A 17590-nucleotide genomic window follows, 5' to 3' on the forward strand; every position below is an offset into this window, starting at 1 on the left:
CTCCCCTATGGGTCAAAAAGAAGCTTAAGAAAATACAAAGACATTTCCTGTTTGAAGTCACCAAGAAGGCTCCAAATGCCATATACAAAGTACTACACACATTCCTGGTTTCACAATGGCTGCTCTGAGGGGACCATGCAATTAGTGCTTGGGGGGGCGGGGAACAGTACAATCTCTTAAGAGAGCTGGATGAGTCCAGATGTTGGAGATTATGATCTCCTGGATGCAATGGAATTTATGCTGGGAGATTAAAGAGAAGAATTAATTTATGACTTTCTCTACCTGTATGCAGTTTGTGCTCAGCTTATTATCTGTACGCATTGTGATGCGTGGTACTTGCAATGCTGAAAATCAGGTGCAACACGTGACCACAGCGGTTAAGTTTAAAGGGGGGAGGCTTTTATCATATTTCAGTCTATACATCTGGTTCTATCATATTTTCCAAATGATTAATATAGGACTAAATTACAGTGAAATCCTTTCATATCACAGTTTTATTGGCCAGGAAATAGAATACTTTCCGTCCATGTCTCTCTCCATCATCCCGCATGTTCTATGCTGAACTCTGAAATTTCCAGCACGAGGGTTCATTTGAGTGAGGAGGACAGGGAATCTGCTCTTGTCTTTGTTCAATTCTATAAGTTCCATGGTCATAGCTGGGATATACATGCGTCCTTTGTTTTAAAAGCACATCCACAAGGGAGAAACCTTAGAGCTTATTCTAAAACCAGGCAGGGCATCAGATACCTCAAACAGTTAAAACCACAGGAATTAAATTCTAAATTTTAAACTCCCTTTTATTGAAATATAAGTTTGTTTAGTATATTTACACCACACTTTATGCACATATATACACATAGAAGGCAAATTCTGTCAAAATAAAAAAAGTTTTTCTTAATAAAAAATTAAAATAAAAACAAAGTAAAGTGCATGAAACTTTTTTTTTTTCCCTTCTGGTGAACATCATCATTGACAAAATTATGAACGGTTGGGAAGGGGGAGGAAGAAGAAATTCATTATTTGAATCAATGCATACAGCCGGTCCTGCATTTGTAGCCTTCAGGCTGAAATGACAAGCTGTAAGGAACAAGTCAGACAGCGTCTGCAGGACTCCCTCCATTCTGCAGGTCCTGCTCCCTTTGTCCTATCGGGAGCGGTTCCCTAGCTCTTAACAGTGATCTCACCATCACCAAGCCGGAACAAAGGGAGAACACAGGAAGGGGGCTCCACCAGCCAATGTCATAGCCCTGCTCCGGGGCCACCAGCGCTGCGTTTGGTAGGAAACTGCAGAATTAGCTCAATGGCTCAAATAGAAGTTTTCCTTTTTCGGAAGGGGAATGAGGGGGCCAAGAAATAGGATATATCTCCCACAGAGACGGCCACCCGGGGGCCAAACTCCGGCAGCAGCCAGTTTCTTTGGATGCAAACTCCGTGCTGGCACAGGGAAGAATCCTTTTATAGGCTGGGTGGAGGAAATGTTACACTTCTCGCCTCGGTGAGTTCGTCCTCCCAGAACTTTGAAAGGACACAGCTTGGGACTGAGAGAAAGGGGCAGGTGGGTAAAGCTGAAGTTTTTAGCCGCCTTCGCGCTCGGGTCTCCGGCTGGGCGTTGGCTGGCTGGTCCCAGGCGGTGGCTGAGGCGACGGCCCTTCCCCCATCATCCATTCCCCAGCCAGGGGTCTCTCTCTCTCTCTCTCTTTCTCTCTCTCCTCCTCCTCCGGGGGATGCTAAGCCCCCGGTCGGCGGCCGTACTTAGCCTTACAGTGCAAAATGTGCTTGGCGAGGAAGTCGAGGCGGCGCTGCAGCAGCTGAGCGTGGGGGTCGGCGAGGGCGGCCAGCTCCGGGAAGCGAGGCTCGTGGTGCTGGTAGAGGCGCAGCAGCCGGGCGGCCGCGTCCTGGCCGCGGTGCAGCTCCAGGACACGCCGCGCAGTCCGCTCTCGGAACACGCACACTGACTGCAGCAGCGGCTCGTTATACTTGTCCCACATGCCCGCCACCCGGTAGCCGTGCACCAAGCCCGCCTCGTTGTCCAGAAAGACCAGCGCCCCGCCTGGGCCGCGGTGCAGGTTGCTCGTGGCGCGCTGCATGACCCGCGGGTCCCACTGCAGGCTGAAGAGATTGCTGACAAGCCGGTCAAAGTTGGCCGTCAGGTAGTCGAAGAGGATCAAGTCGGTCCATTGCACCAGGTCTACCAGCTCCGCCCGGCTGCGGTTGGCCAGCTCGCCCCCCGTGGCGCGCAGGGGCCGGAGATGGCCATCCTCAGAGCGCCAGGGCGCGGGCACCACCACGTCCGTGAGGTTGGGCAGCCAGCGAGTCAGGCTCACCACGCTGCCCTCGGTCCAGTGAGCGGCACGAAGCTCCTCCTGCACCTGAGCCCACTGCGCGCCCCGAGCCTCCACCCGGGCCAGTGCCAGAGGCGGCACGTGGTGCTGGAGGCCCAGCAAGCGCGCCAGGTAGTAGGATAGGGCCTCGCCCTGTATCTGCTCGGGGTTGATGCCATAGCGCACGCAGGCGCGGGTGCCGTCGGCGAAGCGGGCCAGCCGGTTGGAGCTGCGCCCGCAGCCCCCGCGCTCCAGAGCCACCACCCGGGCGCCGCGCGCCGCCTCCAGCCAAGACGCCGCCTGGGCCTCCGAGAAGCCCCGGGGCACCTGCTCCTCCAGGCCGCGGCTCCAGAAGACGCCCCCGTGCACCGCGGCGCGTTCCTCAGGCCAGGGCCGTCCGGTTGGCACGTGTCGCCTGCGCTCACCCGGGGGCTGCCCAGGCGGGCCATCTGCGCCCGCCGCCAAGGTGAGCAGCGCTCGGAAAGTTTTCAGGGAGCCGCCGCGGGCGTCCCGCGCCAGGGGCGGGGGCAGAGGGAAGCGAGGCGCGGGCTCCCGGCCGCCGCTCCGGGCCGGGCGCCGCGGGAGTCGGTCTTCCGGCGGTCGGGAGGCGGGCAGCTCGGTCCGCGGCGGCAGGAGCCCGCCCCACAGCGCCAGCAGCGAGCCCAGCGCCAGCAGCCAGAGCCCCGCGGTGGCGGAGGCGCCCCGCATCCTCCTGCCCATGCTCCCCCGGCCGCGCCGGTGCCGCCGCCGCTTCAAGCCGAGCCCAAGAGCCCGGGTCCCGGCGGCGACGCGGGCTCGGCAGCTCGTTGGCTCCGGGGCTCCGGGCGCCTCAGCTCCATCGCTGCCGCGGGGCGGTGCGGGGCTCTGCCCGGCACTGAGAACTCGCCTCGCTACCGCTTCCCAGCTGCTTTTGTATTTCGCTGTGAGACCCTCCGGCGGGCGCAATTCACAGGCGCCCGGACCACGTGGGAGCGATGGAGGATTCCCCCTCCCCCTCCTCCTCCGCTGCTCCCCGCCCCCTTCCCCTCCTCTTCCCTTTAAAGCGGCGATGGCTCCTTCCAAGCGGGAGAAGCGGTCCCACACTCATTCGGGGACTTAGGGGCAGGGAGCCGGAAGCCAGGCAGGCGGCGCCCGCGCGGGGGCGTCGGAGCGGGCGGCAGAGAGCTGGATTCGCGCTGGGTGGGTGAGACGCGCCGCTCGCTCTCTTGGGGGTTGGAGTGGTCGTGGAGTCCCTTTGCCTGGGCGGCTCCTGGCCTCCAGCAAAGTTCAGACTAACCCCCAGCACACTCCCGGCGCCGCCCGGGGTGGATTGGGGCAGGTCCCTTTGCCTTCTCCGTTTCCGACGGTGGGTGTGATTCACCCTGCCTTATGTAAACCCCTGGGGAGCTCTCCGAGCCACTGAGGAGGTGACTCCAGCCGGGTTAGAAGAACCATCTGTAGCAAACAACTTTGAACCGACACCTCCTTTCCCGAGCCCCTCACCACACTGGTCACCGAGGGCTGTGCGCTTTGAGGTTGGTCGCTCCGCCTTTCCCGAGGAACTCACCGGGAATTCAGCCTCACTGTGCAAGAACCCCTAGGCAGGTTCCATTCAACAAACTCCCCTCGGTTCTGGTCACAGAGCATTAAAATCCACAGATGAGGTCCCGTGCTCACGGAGCTCACATTCTAGGGAGATGTTCAGGTTGCCAGGAGAGCCTTACAACTCAGGATCCGACTTGTGCGGAGGAGGGGGCCTTAGAGACCATTTCTCTACGAAACGATACTATTTTGCCCATGAGGAAACTGAGGCACAGAGATGGGATGGGGCTTGCTCCAGATCCCAGAAATAGCAAGTGGAGAAACTAAAATTCAAACTGGGGTCTCTGGGCAGCATGCCACTTGATTTTCCCTCTATCAAGAAAGTTCACTATTTTTATCAAGTTGCCAGCATTCTCGTTTTTTAAAAACTCACTATCACTTTATGCCCCAAATGTGATTTTCAATTCAATGAATGAAAAACAAAAAACCAAAAAACAAACCCATATTGTATTTGACATACTGGTTTAATGGTTTAAGGGAAGAAGTGGTTGGGGGGAGGGGTGGAGGAGCAAAAAAAGAAAAAAAGAAAAAAAAGAAAAAAGAAAAAGTAAACAGCAAACCACATTATCTTCCAGCCACTTTCGGGTTCAATCCACCAGGAAGGCTCTTGGGTAAGAATCGGCTCTCCGTCTTACCTCTCGGCGTGAGACCCTGTCCCAGATCTAAACCAAGATTTCCCAGGTGAGACACAAGACAAGGGGTTGGGGGGTGGAATCCACCTCAGAAAGCAGGAGTTTGAAATTTGTTTCCTTTCATGTGTTTCTTTTGTCTTTATGCCACCTCCCCATCAGATGCAACTGGGGGTTTTCAACTGCCTCAGCTCATTACCTGGCACTGATTATATTTTTTTCTCCAAAGAATGAACATTTTAAGAAACCCTAAGGTTTGTGACTAAGCAGAGGCATCCAGAGACCACATCTGGGGACTTCCAGAGCTGACCCCGTGTACCCTCAAGTGTTTCCATATTGACTGAAGTGTGGGGTCTTTGTTGAATCTCTTCTGCACCCCATGGTGGCTGCCTCATGCCTTTGTATAGATCTTATCTGATGATGAAATTACTATTACTATACTACCTTAATTCATTAAAAGGTACCGTCTTCCTGCTCTGTGCAAGCTCGTTACCCCCATCTTTCCCTAGAAGGCAGGGACTATATCTTAACAACTTTCTATTTGTCTTATCACCTAATATAGGATATTGCACTAAAAAGGTGCTCAATAAATTGAATTTAATTTTTGGTCTTTTGGTTTAACTTATGAGAATTTTTTTTTTTTTTTTGAATGCATTGCTTTCAGCTTGGGTAAACCGTAAGCAAGAGCTCCACCTTGTGGGCATTAAGTAGAATATCATCTAACTAGAAAGAAGTATACATTTTCAGCAGGTCGGTTAATTGTTTAAGTTAAAGTCTGAGACTATTACTTGGCTACCATGGCCCGTGCCATGTCCTGGGGGATATGGGGGAATCCAGAGTAGTTGGTGTCTCTGTCTTTGTAGCTGTTAAAAAAACTCTAAGTAACTATAAGGTATGGTTCACTGTAAACTTTGTGAGGAGTCCATCTGTCTGTTGTTTTATGCCTGCCTGGCACAATGCCTGGTACTTAGTGGGTGTTCAGGAACAATTTGCTGAATAAACCATTGGAATGTTAATAAGATAAAGCTCTGCAAGTAGCATGTATCAAGGTATTTTTAAAAAAAACTGCTTACCACTAACAGATATAAAATAAGTGCTTTCATACATAAAAGGAAAAAAAATTGGTGACGGATCCACATAATGTAAGAGAAGGAAGCACATGATTTTCAATCTGGGAGGGATGACTTCAACTCAGATACCCCAAATCCCAGAATCTTCCAATCACATTACCAGCATTGACGAAGAAACTAAAGCCTTAAAGCAGTCAGCTAGGATCTTATACCTCGGAAGATGGACTGACTCTATTGTAGCTCTTAGCCTGTAGCCACAGGACTGAATGCACTGGGTACCAGAACAGGATGCACTAATAGAAACTTGAACAAATGCATTGAAATGCAGAATTGCAGAAATAAAAGAGAAGCAAAAAACAAACCCAAGGTAGAATGCAGTTTAAATACATTATATAAGAGATATTTTTAGGCAGTGTTTAAAAACACTCCTTTGTTTACCGGTTAGATGAAGACACTCCCATTCTTCTTTACTTCCTGGCCTGAGGACACCCCCCACCTACTGCCATACCCCTGGGGCTCCTTGGGAGGGCACAGGGCACAGGTCTTCACAATGTGTGACCTCAGGCCGGCCCCTCTGGCAGTTGCTTGGGGGTGAGGGGAGGTGCTGTGCATCTTTCCCTACACAGGAACCTGTTTTTACCTGGAGAACTTTCTCCACAGTCCTCAGAACTTCTCCCTGCGCCTCAGCTTCCAATTGCTTCACACTCATCCACAGTCCTGTTTGAAGGATGATCTGCTTCCTAGAACAGTGCCTCCTGGGGAAGAGAGAGGAGGCGGATTTGAGGAGTTGAGGGTTGGGTGCAGGACAGCAGGCTGGGAGTTGGGAGATTTTCTAACGCTGGTATTTCCTCTTGCTGGCTGTTTTCCTTTCTGGCTAGTTATTTCCCTTCTATGAGTTCCAGTTTCCACATCTGAGAAACAAGGATAATACATCCTACCTCCGTCACAGGATTGTTGTGAAGTTCCTGTGAGATGTTGATAATAACCACCACCACATTAGTAGCAAACGCTTATTGAGCGCTTATTATGGGCTTGGCACGGGACTGAGCCCTGCACGTGTGTTCTCCTTTCACCCTCCCGACCAGCAGTCTTGTCCCCACTGTACAGATGGGAAAACCGAAGCTTAGCCAGTCACCGGCCTGAAGTCACACAGCAAGTAAATGGCCGGGCTAAGATTCCAGAGTGATGGAGGCCAAACTCTTTGCAAATTGTAAACTGCTAGGAAGATGTCAGATATCAAAATTATTGACTTAAATCAAAGTAGATTCAACTCAGATTAAATTTTGCTTTGAAATGTTCTCTGTGGTTGCTATCAAGTGAAACGGTTAAGAGTGTTAACCCTCAAGCCAGATTGTCCAGATTTAAAACTCACCAAGTGTGTGACTTTGAGTAAGTTACTTGGCCTCTCTGTGCCTGTGTCCTCGTCTATAAAACACAGTAATAATAGTGTTGTTAGTATTATTGATACTAATTACAATAATATAATATCTGATGATTAACAGTAATTAATTAATAGTGAAAAACCTTACAGCTTGTTGTGGTGATTAAATTAGTTCCTGTATTTAAAACTCTTGAAAGACTATCCAAGAGTCCACTATTTTTATAGCTTTTTTAAAAAAATTGAAGTATAGTTAATTTACAATGTGTTAGTTTCAAGTGTAGAGCAAAGTGATTCAGTTATACATGTAGATAGCTTCTTTTTCAGATTCTTTTCCATTATAGCTTATTACAAGATACTGACTAGAGTTCCCTGTGCTATACAGTAGGTCCTGGTTGTTTATCTATTTTATACATAGTAGCGTGTATCTGTTCATCCCAAACTCCTAGTTTTTATCATTCCCTCTCCTTCCTGTTTCTCTGCTTTGTTGCCCAGATGGGGGTCTCCTTCTTTTCCTATTGCTGTCCTCCACCAAGCCTCACTTGGGTCTTGAGAGACATGATACAGGTGGCGACCCTGACCAGTGCACCCTCCTTATGCCCCAGATGAGCATCTTCCCTGAAAATTTTGCTCCCTTCCTTCCCAGCTGGACCGAAGCAGGGTTCCCAGTGCAGCTCTTGTTGAAATCCCAGAGCCTCCAGCTAGCCTTGGGCAGCTGCTTTCCTCTCACTACTCTGCCTCATTCAATCCTAACCTCTCCTGGGTCTTCTGAGTTACAAGCCCCTCCCAAAGATAGAGGCCCCCAAATTCACCCTCTAGATGCTTCTACAAAAGGGAAGAGTGGGGAAGACCATGTCAGGGAGAGGAGTACAATATTCCTTGAAACTGGGTATGACTCCTGCTTTAGCTGTTACTAGCTGTGTGACTTCAGGTAGCTTTCGAGTCTCTCTGGGCTGCAGTTTCATTATTTGTGTTTCCTTCTTCTCTACTCTGTCTCTGCCTAGGGTACATTATTTTTCTGCTCGGGGATCTTTTTCCTTTTCTTGGCATGTCTCTATTTGACCATGATCTGGATCTCCCAAGAATTGTGTAGCTGTCTCATCTTTACACACTTGGCTGTCAGGGGCAGGTAATATATACACCTGGCTCTAGGTAAATCTTGCTGGATAGCTAGAAGGAGGTCTGGAAACATACAGTCTTTGCAGTCAACCTGTCTGCCTGAATGAGTCCCAGTTTTAAGAACACACTGTGTTTCTGGAAAGAAAGTCTCACCCTTAATTTATGGTGAGACTAATAGTTATATGATTCTCTTTATTCCATGTAGCTCTCTTTTTGACCTGCTTTTGGAAAAGGTTCCTGTAGCCACTGGTGTTGGAGACCAGAATCTAAAGGTTGGAACACTGGTAAATTAATTTAGTAAATTTTAGAGCAGTTTCTGACACAATCTCTCAGTCATATATCATCATACCCTAGTTACAGGGTATGATGGTAAAAATTCTGGACTGGGCATTTGGGGACATGAATTTCTTTCTCTACCATAACTTAGTTCAATTGACATTTATCGTTCATGTGCCAAAGGCCAAAGAATTGGGCGAAAGTGATGGCGTCAGATTTTCTCTTGTCCTTCACACCTGCATCAGGAAACGTTGGTTGTCTTTTCTTCACCCTTCCCTTTCCCTTCCTTCTTCCTGGCAGGTCTCCGTCCTTCTCCCTGTGCCTGGTGCTGGAGGGGAGGCTGAATTCTCATTGGGCTAAATCAGTCACAGTGCCTTCAGCTTCCTTGCCAGTGTTGGGTTTAAGCACAGGCACGGGACACTGCTCTGGCTGGTGACAGCTGCAGGGAAGTCCACAGGGAGGTTTCTGGGAAAGATGTCTGTGCTGTTACAGAAAGACACAGAAAAATATGGCACTTTTCTCCATGGCTCAGGTCTAGATTTGAGGCCTGGAATTGGGGCCGTCATCCTATAACTGCAAGGAGAGCCAAGTGGACACGTTGAGGGTGGCAGAGCCGAAAGAGGGAAGGAACCTGGGTCCTTGGTGATGTCACCAAGCTCCTGAATTAATCCGCTCTGGAGCCACCCTTCCTCTGGGGTTCCCTGGTGGTTTAACGCACTCTGAGTTGGGGTTTTTATTCTTGGCAGCCAAAAGATTCCTAAGTGATATACCTCTCACATGGGAGCTTGCAAACCGGAAAGAGGGCAAACATATAAACAGAACTCTTCCTGTGCTGCGGGGAAGGCGGTGTGTTGTCATCTTTTGGTACATGTGCTCTGCAGCCAAGCTGAGTCTTGCACTTACCAGCTGTGCTGTCTTGGGAAAGTCACTTAACCTGTTAACTCATCCGATAGATGGATGGTGATAACTGCACCTGCCTCGTAATATTATTGTGTGGATGAAATGCACATTAAGCACTTAGTAAGTGCTCAATAAATTTTATCGCTTGCTCTAGCTATTACGGAAATGGAAACCACACAAGAGCCCAGAGGAGGGAGCAGGAAGGTCAGGAAGGCTTCACCAGGGAGGCAGATGTGAAGCTGGTCTTGAAGGGTAACTGGGAGTTTGCAGGTCAGGGTTTGGGGAGGAAGAACATTGGGGCAAGCAGAGAGAGCAGCATGTGAGCTCATTTCTACATCTTTCAGGAGCTCAATTTCCTCATCCTTAAAAGCACTTGAGTGTGCTGGATTAGCTTAAGCCTCTTTCGATAAAAGAAACAAATCTCAGGCCCCCTCCCTAGATTGAGAAGCGCCAGATGACAGACTCTCCAGACCCCTTTATCACTCACCTATCATTTTTGAACCACCCTGGAGAAATTCACCCGACAAACATTGGCCACTGAAGAAAGTGACTCCCACTGGCTTCGTTGATTTCTTTGTTCATTGCAGCCCAGAGCCTTATCTGCTGCGTAATTAGAAATGCTGCGCTTCCTCAGCTTCCCCAGGCTCTGTGCATCTCATCAGTCAGATAGATGCAGAAGCTTAATTAAGCTTGTAAAGCTTTCTGATTTCCGTAGATGAAAGGTGGCCCATAAGTACCAGGTTTTATTTTGGTGGCTCCTGCCAAGGGTTATTATAAATGGGACTTAGTGCCACGTGGCTGAGCTCTTAGTGTGATAATGTGTCAAGACCAATCGAGGCTGCCGAGAGCAGAGATATTTTCATAATGGTTTCATCATAGGCGGTGGATGTTAATGGAAGTGGCTGTGAAAAAGAAAGTATTGCAGGCAGTGAAACCAGACTAGAGGTGGCTGCAAGTGAAATATCGGCTGTTCCTAGGATCTCCGTCATAATCATTAGCTATATTAGCCTTGGAGCCATTCTTCTGCCGTCTCTTCTAGACCAGGCTCAAAGTCGAATAAAAAATGATGCTTTAACTCCAAGTGAAAATATATTCCTTTGCTGCTTTTTAAAATCCATTTACATTAAAATGGTGGCCAGCAGGTAAGTAATTTATAACTGGGGGCTCAGTGCAGCATGGATGGGTGTTGTCAGAATAGGGAGCAGCCTAAATGGGAGACAGAGGCACTTCCAGGCCTGGGAAGAGTCATCACTGTTGGACTGAAGAGGGGCTGGAGGAATATGCAAAGACAAGGGGTAACTTAGGGACACTCGCTGGTGGGGAATAGTGAATGGAGAGGTAGCTTCGTATTTCAACAGTGAGGTGGGTGAAAAACCAGGTGGAAGTTCTTCAGTAATGCAGCCCTCGTTAAGAATGTGCCAGCTTCCTGGACTCCGGGTTCCATTGCCTAAAACCAGTCTTCGGCATCCCACAGGCAGACAGTCGATAATACCTGATGATGATGATGGTGATGATGATGACAATGGTATAACCCCGTTGTTAGCTGAACTTTCCCTGCTGTTTTGAGATCCGGTTAATCTTGACCTAAATTCCTATTCCATGGCCTGGGAGGGTCCAGAAACTTCCCCTCCGTTTCTGAGAGTCCCTGGGCCTTTGTTCCTCAAGCATGTCTCTCTGTGTCCACCTCCTGCTTCCATGCTTGTTGCTTTGACTTCAACACACAGTAGCATGATGTGAAGTTCAATGCCTTATCCACAGCACCCTCTTGCCCTGTCCCGGAATCCACTTGGGCCAAAGATATGAGTTTAGTGATTTTACTGAAGATCTGGGGGGGCTCCCGGGGTGTGTGTGGGTCACGTAATTGCACAAGGCCTTCGTCCATCTACCTCTCCTTTCCATCCTTTCCCTCTCCCCTTTGTGGAGGAACAGGCAACATTTCCGTCTTCCTTCATGTAACACAGTGCTGCTTCTATTCAGGCCTCTGTAGGATCCCAGCTTCTTCCCTCGGTCCACAGACTGTCAAGGTTTTTCTTGTGATAAAGTCGGGAACAGAATTCTGGTGGACAACACTGAATGATTCTGAGGTACTTTCTACATGCAGTGCAGTGTGTGAGAGCTTTTCACGCACTCAGTCTAGAAGACCTTCCTCCAACCCCCCTCCCCCGCCCCTGGAGGTGTTACTCCTCCATTTCATTGATGGGAAAACCAGAGCACCATGAGAAGTAAGACTTCTCATTGGCCTGGGAGACTTCTGCTAAGTAACAGAAGAGGAATTCCAACTCTGGTCAGTCCAAAGACAGAAGTTATGTTAACTACAGTGCCATGTGACCTCTGGGGCTGGGAAACACCCTGGCCAGTTAACCAAGGGGCCTCTTACAAGGGACTCGTCTCTTCCTTTGTACTGGCGCATTGTCTTACACCAGGCATGTTGGAAACAGGTACTTACATCTCTCCTCATCTCTGCTGTGTGACTGAGCCCAGCGCATCTCCTGGGAGACATGTCATAGCCCAGAAAGCTCCCCGTGGTAAATATCTTATGTGGGGGGGATGAGAGGGATTGGAAAAGAAGTAGGCTGGGCTGGCTGACCTGGTAGTCCTGAGGACAGCACCCTCTGTCTCAGGACCAGAAAAGTCTGAGTTAAGGTTGACAGTGGAAGAACACTCATCACCTGCTATAATTTCTCCTCTGGTTTCACCTCTCCTGAGAACCGACTCCGAGATTGCCACAGGGAATCAGAGAATTGCCTCTCTGGGACTGGGCGTGTTTGTTACGCAGCAGGCACTGAGACTCGATCCCTGGTTCCTTTTCACTTCACCCGATGAGAAAAGGAAGGAAAAAACCCTCAGAGGCCATTTCTTGCCTGCTTGAGTTTAAAGAATGGCTGCATTTGAGGGACAATGTGGGCCTGAGGAATAGCAGGAGAAGGGCTGAGGAATAATGATGGTGATATATTTCTATAGCTCTTTGCAGTTTTGCTGAGTTCTTTCCCGTGCCAGTCTGGTTGGGTTTTTACAACAACCTGCTAGGGAGGGGTAGTTGGGCAGGTGTTAGTGACTGTTCCTATTTTATGAAGGAGAAAACTGAGTTTCAGAGGGTGTGTGATGAGCCCAAGATGCACAGCTAGTTCCTGGCAGACCTGGAACTTGAAAGCACTTTACCTGACTTCCACATAAGAGCTCTTCCATGGCATTCATACCCTGTTTGCTGAGTTTAATCCACATCTGCAGACTTTGTCACTACCTCCGGTTTTCCACATGGTTACATGTCCATGTTGAATGTATGTTACAATGACCATTAAAACTCCAGTCAGGAGGGCAGAAAAAGGAACCCAGGGGCAATTCCCCAAAAGGTGGAAAATTTAAAAGCCCCTCTTCCCCTTTAATGGTGCTTTCTATTTCTCTTATTAGCTGCTATGACAGAAAGAAGGAGGAAAAGAAAAACCAGAAGGGTTGGGGAAAAAAGAGAGAGATTATTTTGAAATCATTTTCTTTGCTTGTCTGGTTCTGTTAATAAACAGGATTTAATCAATAGGAGTCAGAGAGAGAAAGAGGCGGGTAATCACCGATCATTGGATTCTTTGCGGGGCTGGGGGGGGGCGGAGAATGATCATAAAAAACCTCTGAGACGGCAAAGAGGAAATGGTGAGAAACAGAAAGTTTTCTCTTGCTTCTCTGCTCCTATGCATGATACCCTTGCTCACACAAGGCAAAACCAAGCCGAGAGACCAGAGTAGGGTGCTTGACCTTGTGGCCTTACCCCACTGAGAGGGTCATTTAGCTGGGGATGAAGATAGATCTGCATGGCTGTTTAGGCTCAGAGAGGGTAGCTAGACTACATAGAAGTCTTCCTGCTTTGATTTTCTCTTCCGTAAGAAGGGATATTAATGCTTGCCTCACAGGAATATTGTAAGAATTAAATGAGAGTATGGGATTAAATAAATATAGCAAGTGAGAAGTTCCAATACAGTTTCTGGCATATAGTAGGCACTCAATAAGGACTAAAAACCACACATTCAGCTACATAGAAACATGTCTGGGAGGACACAGTAAGTGATTAACAGCATTCTCCTTAAGAAAAGGTCTGTGGGTGGGAGGCACTTTTACTTTTTAACGTATGTATTTTTACTTTATCCTCCCTAGAGCATTTGGGGAAAGTATGCTGTGTACATATGAATGGGTGTGTGTGGAGGCTTAAGTTAAAAGTTAAGATCAGACATAGAGTAATAAAGAATGTGAGGTTTTGGTACCCCTGTCTTTGTGTGATTGTAAAATTTGTACTCACTACACTTGAACCAGTTGAGGTGGCGACAGAAATGGACTGGCCAAGTCAAGAAACAGAAATGGGATTTGATAGAAGGATGCTGGAGTAGTTCCCAGCATCAATGGAGGACCTGAAAACTGGGCACTGGAAAGCACCAGAACTCAGAAACACCAGGTAGGTAAGCAGGAGGGCCTTCTCTCAAAGGTGCACGTATACAATGTCTCAGCTCCAGTCACCTCTCATTCGAGTGTTTACATTCCAGGGAGAGGAAATCTGATTGGTCCGTTTGGAGACAGCTGTTTCCACCATTGGCTCACTGGGCCTTTGCCACGTGACAGGGCAGGGAGTATATAAGGGAGCAGTTCTGTGCTGGACCATAATTCTATAGGTACCTACCTCAATCGTCTCTGCTGTTTAATTTTTGAAAAATTATAATCTTGTGTTACTTTTAAAATAATATTGAGAAACCTCTAACAATTCATCAAATAAGTAGAGCTATACTGTAAGATCTCAACAGAATGTATTTTATGCATCTTTTATAAGGAGCCAATACAAAGCAAAACCAAGCAGCATCATGTGCCTAGAGATACATCACAGAGTGACACATCCTTTGGGTCTGAATGAATGTTGATTATGATGGCAAACACACCCACACAACAAAAACAATACTTATCTTTTTGACTCCAACCGTTAGCAGATCCAAAATTTCCATAAATTCGTCTAGCGCTGTCTAGCTTAGGAAGGGAGTTTGAGACCTTTATCAGGGTAAAGAAAAGTAATAGGGCATTTCTGATTTTTTTAACATTAGCTGTTATTTTATGGTGTTTGGGAGGCAGGGAATACAAAGTATACAGAACGTATGCAGGGTCTACTCCTTGTGGGTGTTTGTGTGTGTGTGTGTGTGAGTGTGTGTGTGTGTGTGTGTGTGTGTGTGTGTGTGTGTGAGAGAGAGAGAGAGAGAGAGAGAGAGAGAGAGAGGGGTAGTACTTCATTGCCCTGGGGCATAATGATTTAGCCAGTCCTGTATAAGGCAAGCTCAAATCCAGACTGCATTTTCTATGCTGACCATCTGTGTTTCCCAGGAAAGAGGAGCCCAGCCGTGGGCCCCAAGAGGTTGAGGAAAAAGTGAGAAGCAGGGTGTGTGGCTAGTCCCGGAGGGTGTGGGGGGGATGCTCTGTGTCCTTCTGGCAACATCAGCCCCACGGAGGCAGGCTTGGCTCTCTCCCCTCCTGGCAGCCTCATAAGCATCCTTCCCAGTGTGAATAAATCTCCTCTGACCACTCACCCCTTCCTTGTGATTTTTTTTCTTTTCTGAGGGTGTTGCTGGGGGAGATCATCAGAAACTACTTATTTGAAGACAGAAGCCTCATCTCTAACAAACGGGGATTGACTGATAATGCATACCATTTACCGAGTCTTGCTAATAAGCCACACATCCTCACCAACCCTTTCAGGTGGGTTTTTATAGCCCCCTTCACAGACGAGGAAACCACGGTTCAGAGAGTTTGAGTGTGTTGCTCAGTTGGCACAGCTCTTAGATGGTGGAGCCAGATGCACACCTGGCCAGTGTGTCACCAGGTCACCTGGTCCTAATGCCTCCTCCATGATGGAAAGCCAGCTCAGAAGGGCCCAAGACCTAGCAGCTCTGTCACCCATCACTGGCTACTCTAGGACCAGTCACAGAACAGTTGAGCAGTCTCAATCTTAACTACAACAAATAGAGAATTATGATATAATAATACTCCCAAAGCCAGCACTGTAATAACATAATTTTAAGGCAAGGCTTTGAGTTTGCTCTTTTGGGCCCCAAGACCTGCCAGGACTGCATACCCAACTGTGAGAGCCCTCCGAGGAGTGCCCTTTCTGAGATGCCCAGGGAAAGCTTTCCTTCTCTCTTCAGCTTCAGACGCTGGGTGTTCTAACCTCTGAAGTTCCTGGAACAGGACCATTAGGCTTGATAGTTTTATTGGAATTAAAAATATTGTGAATTCACAATGGCCTCTGGCCATAACTGGAATAAAAATGGTATTGCTTTAGACGATACCATTCACTAATTAAACTAGTAGAGAATGAAGCAACAGAAATGCAACAGCGACAAGAATGGGAGTGTGGGCTTCAGAATCCTCCCCCAGCCGGCAGTTGAATTTAAATTTCCATTATTTTGAGTGAATGTGGCCCTAAGGAACCATGTAGGGATGGATTTTTATGTGATTTCAGGGCCTTCCGTCTCTTGTAGGGCAGTAACTTTGATAAAGCTATAGCATGCTTTCTTGAAAAAAGTATAAAATATATGTATAACTAGGAAAGAATCCAGGAGGACACAGCTAACTGTTAGCAATGGGTTACCTTGGGGAAAGAAAATTTGGAGAGAAAGGACTTTCTTCTTTTTCTTTTAAAAACATTCTATGTATTTCTGGTGTGTTTAACTTCATGATACTCAGCACATATTTTGTGAACAGACTAGAATGATCAAGGGAATGCTTTAGAGTGAATGATTCGTGCTTCACGGCATCAGATTATCAAAAGGCAGATTAGATAGGTTACCATTAGGAAGCTGCTCCGAATGGGCCAGGAGTTAAGATGGGAACTATCTGAGCTGAGATGGTAGCTGTGGAGATGGAAAGGAAGGGAGAGGGACTTGAGAAGCCAGAAGCCGGGATGTGATGGTTAATTGTTTGTGTCGACCTGATTGGGCTAAGGCGCGCCCCAGATGGCTGGTGAAACATTATTTCTGGGTGTGTCTGTGAGGCTGTTTCTGGAAGAGATTAGCATTTGAATCGGTAGGCTGAGTAAAGAAGATCACCCTCACCAATGCTTGCTTGAGCTGGGGCATCCTTCTTCTCGGCCCTTGGACATTGGTGCTCCTGGTTTTTGGACCTTTGGACTCAGATGAGGACTTACACCATTGACCCCCCTGATTCTCAGGCCTTTGGAGTCAGACTGAATTATTACCACTGGCTTTCCTGGTTCTCCGGTTTGCAGATGGCAGATCATGGGACTTCTTGGCCTGCATAACTGCATGAGCTAATTCCTACAGAGTAATTTTATATTTTATATATATATATATATATATATATATAAATTTTATAACATATATATATATATATATAAAATTATATCTATCTATCTCTTATTTGTTCTGTTTCTCTGGAGAACACAGGGGTGTTACCTGAATTGGCTAAAAGCTTGCAAGGTGGTACTGTTTGGATGAAGATGGAGCCTAGATATTGGTGCTGAGCTATGGAGGGGCCTAAAGGGGCTAGAATCCTAATTCTCAGTGCATGGGTGGATGGGTGGATAGATGGACAAATGAATGAGTTATCTCATAGAAGCTCTTTGCTTTCAGGTTTAGGCCGAACTTCTTTCAAAGCCTACTTAGGTCCTGAGGTTAGGTGGTGATTTCTCATACTCTTCCCCTGACCTCAGCTATTCTTCCCCAAACTAGGGAGGGTTAAGGCCTTTCTAAGATCTGGACCATTTCTGGATGCCTCATGGGGTCAGTTAGGTTTTTTATGTTCTAACTATGAGGACCCATCCCCCACCCCCCACCAATGGCTTAGACAATAAAGGAGATGGATTTAAAGCCAAGTAATTAGCAGGGCTTCTGGCTGGTTTGATTTGGGGGCTCACCAGTGTCATCAAGCACCTGGTCTGGTCTTTCAAGCTTTCTGTTCTGCTGTTTGTACAGCATCAGCCTGGCTTCCTCTTGGTGGCAAAATGGATGCAAGAGTTCCAGGCTTTACCCTCACATTATATAGGAGATAGAAAGAGCTTGTTTTCCCCTAGAAGTTCCTTGAAGAATCTCTCTAGTCTCACAGACTCAAATTGGGTCTTTACTGAGTCCCTTAGGCTAGAGAATGCTGATTGGCTGATTGGCTTAAGTTACCTGAGTCAATCACAGTTGTAAGGGTGGTGGTGTCAATCCACCTTCCCCTCCTCCCCCCATGGCCATGGCACAATGGGGGAGGGATGGAAGTGATGTTAGGGGGCCATCAAGTTCTAGTTTGGGACAATGGAGCAGGAATGGCCTGTGTTTGTCAGTGTGTGGTGAGTGG

General features: G+C 47.9%; 2 protein-coding genes across 4 annotated transcripts in view; one reads left to right on the top strand and one right to left on the bottom strand.

Moving 5' to 3' along the window:
- Positions 1-771: 771 nt before the first annotated feature.
- On the bottom strand, positions 772-3283 carry FJX1 (four-jointed box kinase 1). The gene has a single exon (XM_004264011.3). It carries the CDS (start codon positions 3039-3041, stop codon positions 1728-1730), a length of 1314 nt encoding a protein of 437 aa, XP_004264059.1. The 5' UTR covers positions 3042-3283; the 3' UTR covers positions 772-1727.
- Positions 2646-17590, top strand: part of PAMR1 (peptidase domain containing associated with muscle regeneration 1) — a 170728-nt gene continuing 155783 nt past the window's right edge. The window contains exons 1-3 of one of the 3 annotated variants that reach the window (XM_033410701.2): positions 2674-2787; positions 3708-3835; positions 4478-4583. The gene's annotated coding sequence lies outside the window, so the exon portion shown is untranslated. Of the gene's footprint in view, positions 2788-3707; positions 3836-4477; positions 4584-17590 lie in introns of all 3 variants that reach the window. The other 2 variants (XM_033410697.2, XM_049712954.1) reach the window with 2 other exon arrangements.

This window comes from Orcinus orca, chromosome 8 (genome assembly GCF_937001465.1).
Source record: "Orcinus orca chromosome 8, mOrcOrc1.1, whole genome shotgun sequence".
NCBI lineage: Eukaryota > Metazoa > Chordata > Mammalia > Artiodactyla > Delphinidae > Orcinus > Orcinus orca.

Coding starts and splice junctions, on each gene's coding strand:
- FJX1 (XM_004264011.3), bottom strand. CDS start 3,041: ATGGGCAGGAGGATGCGGGGCGCCTCCGCCACCGCGGGGCTCTGGCTG.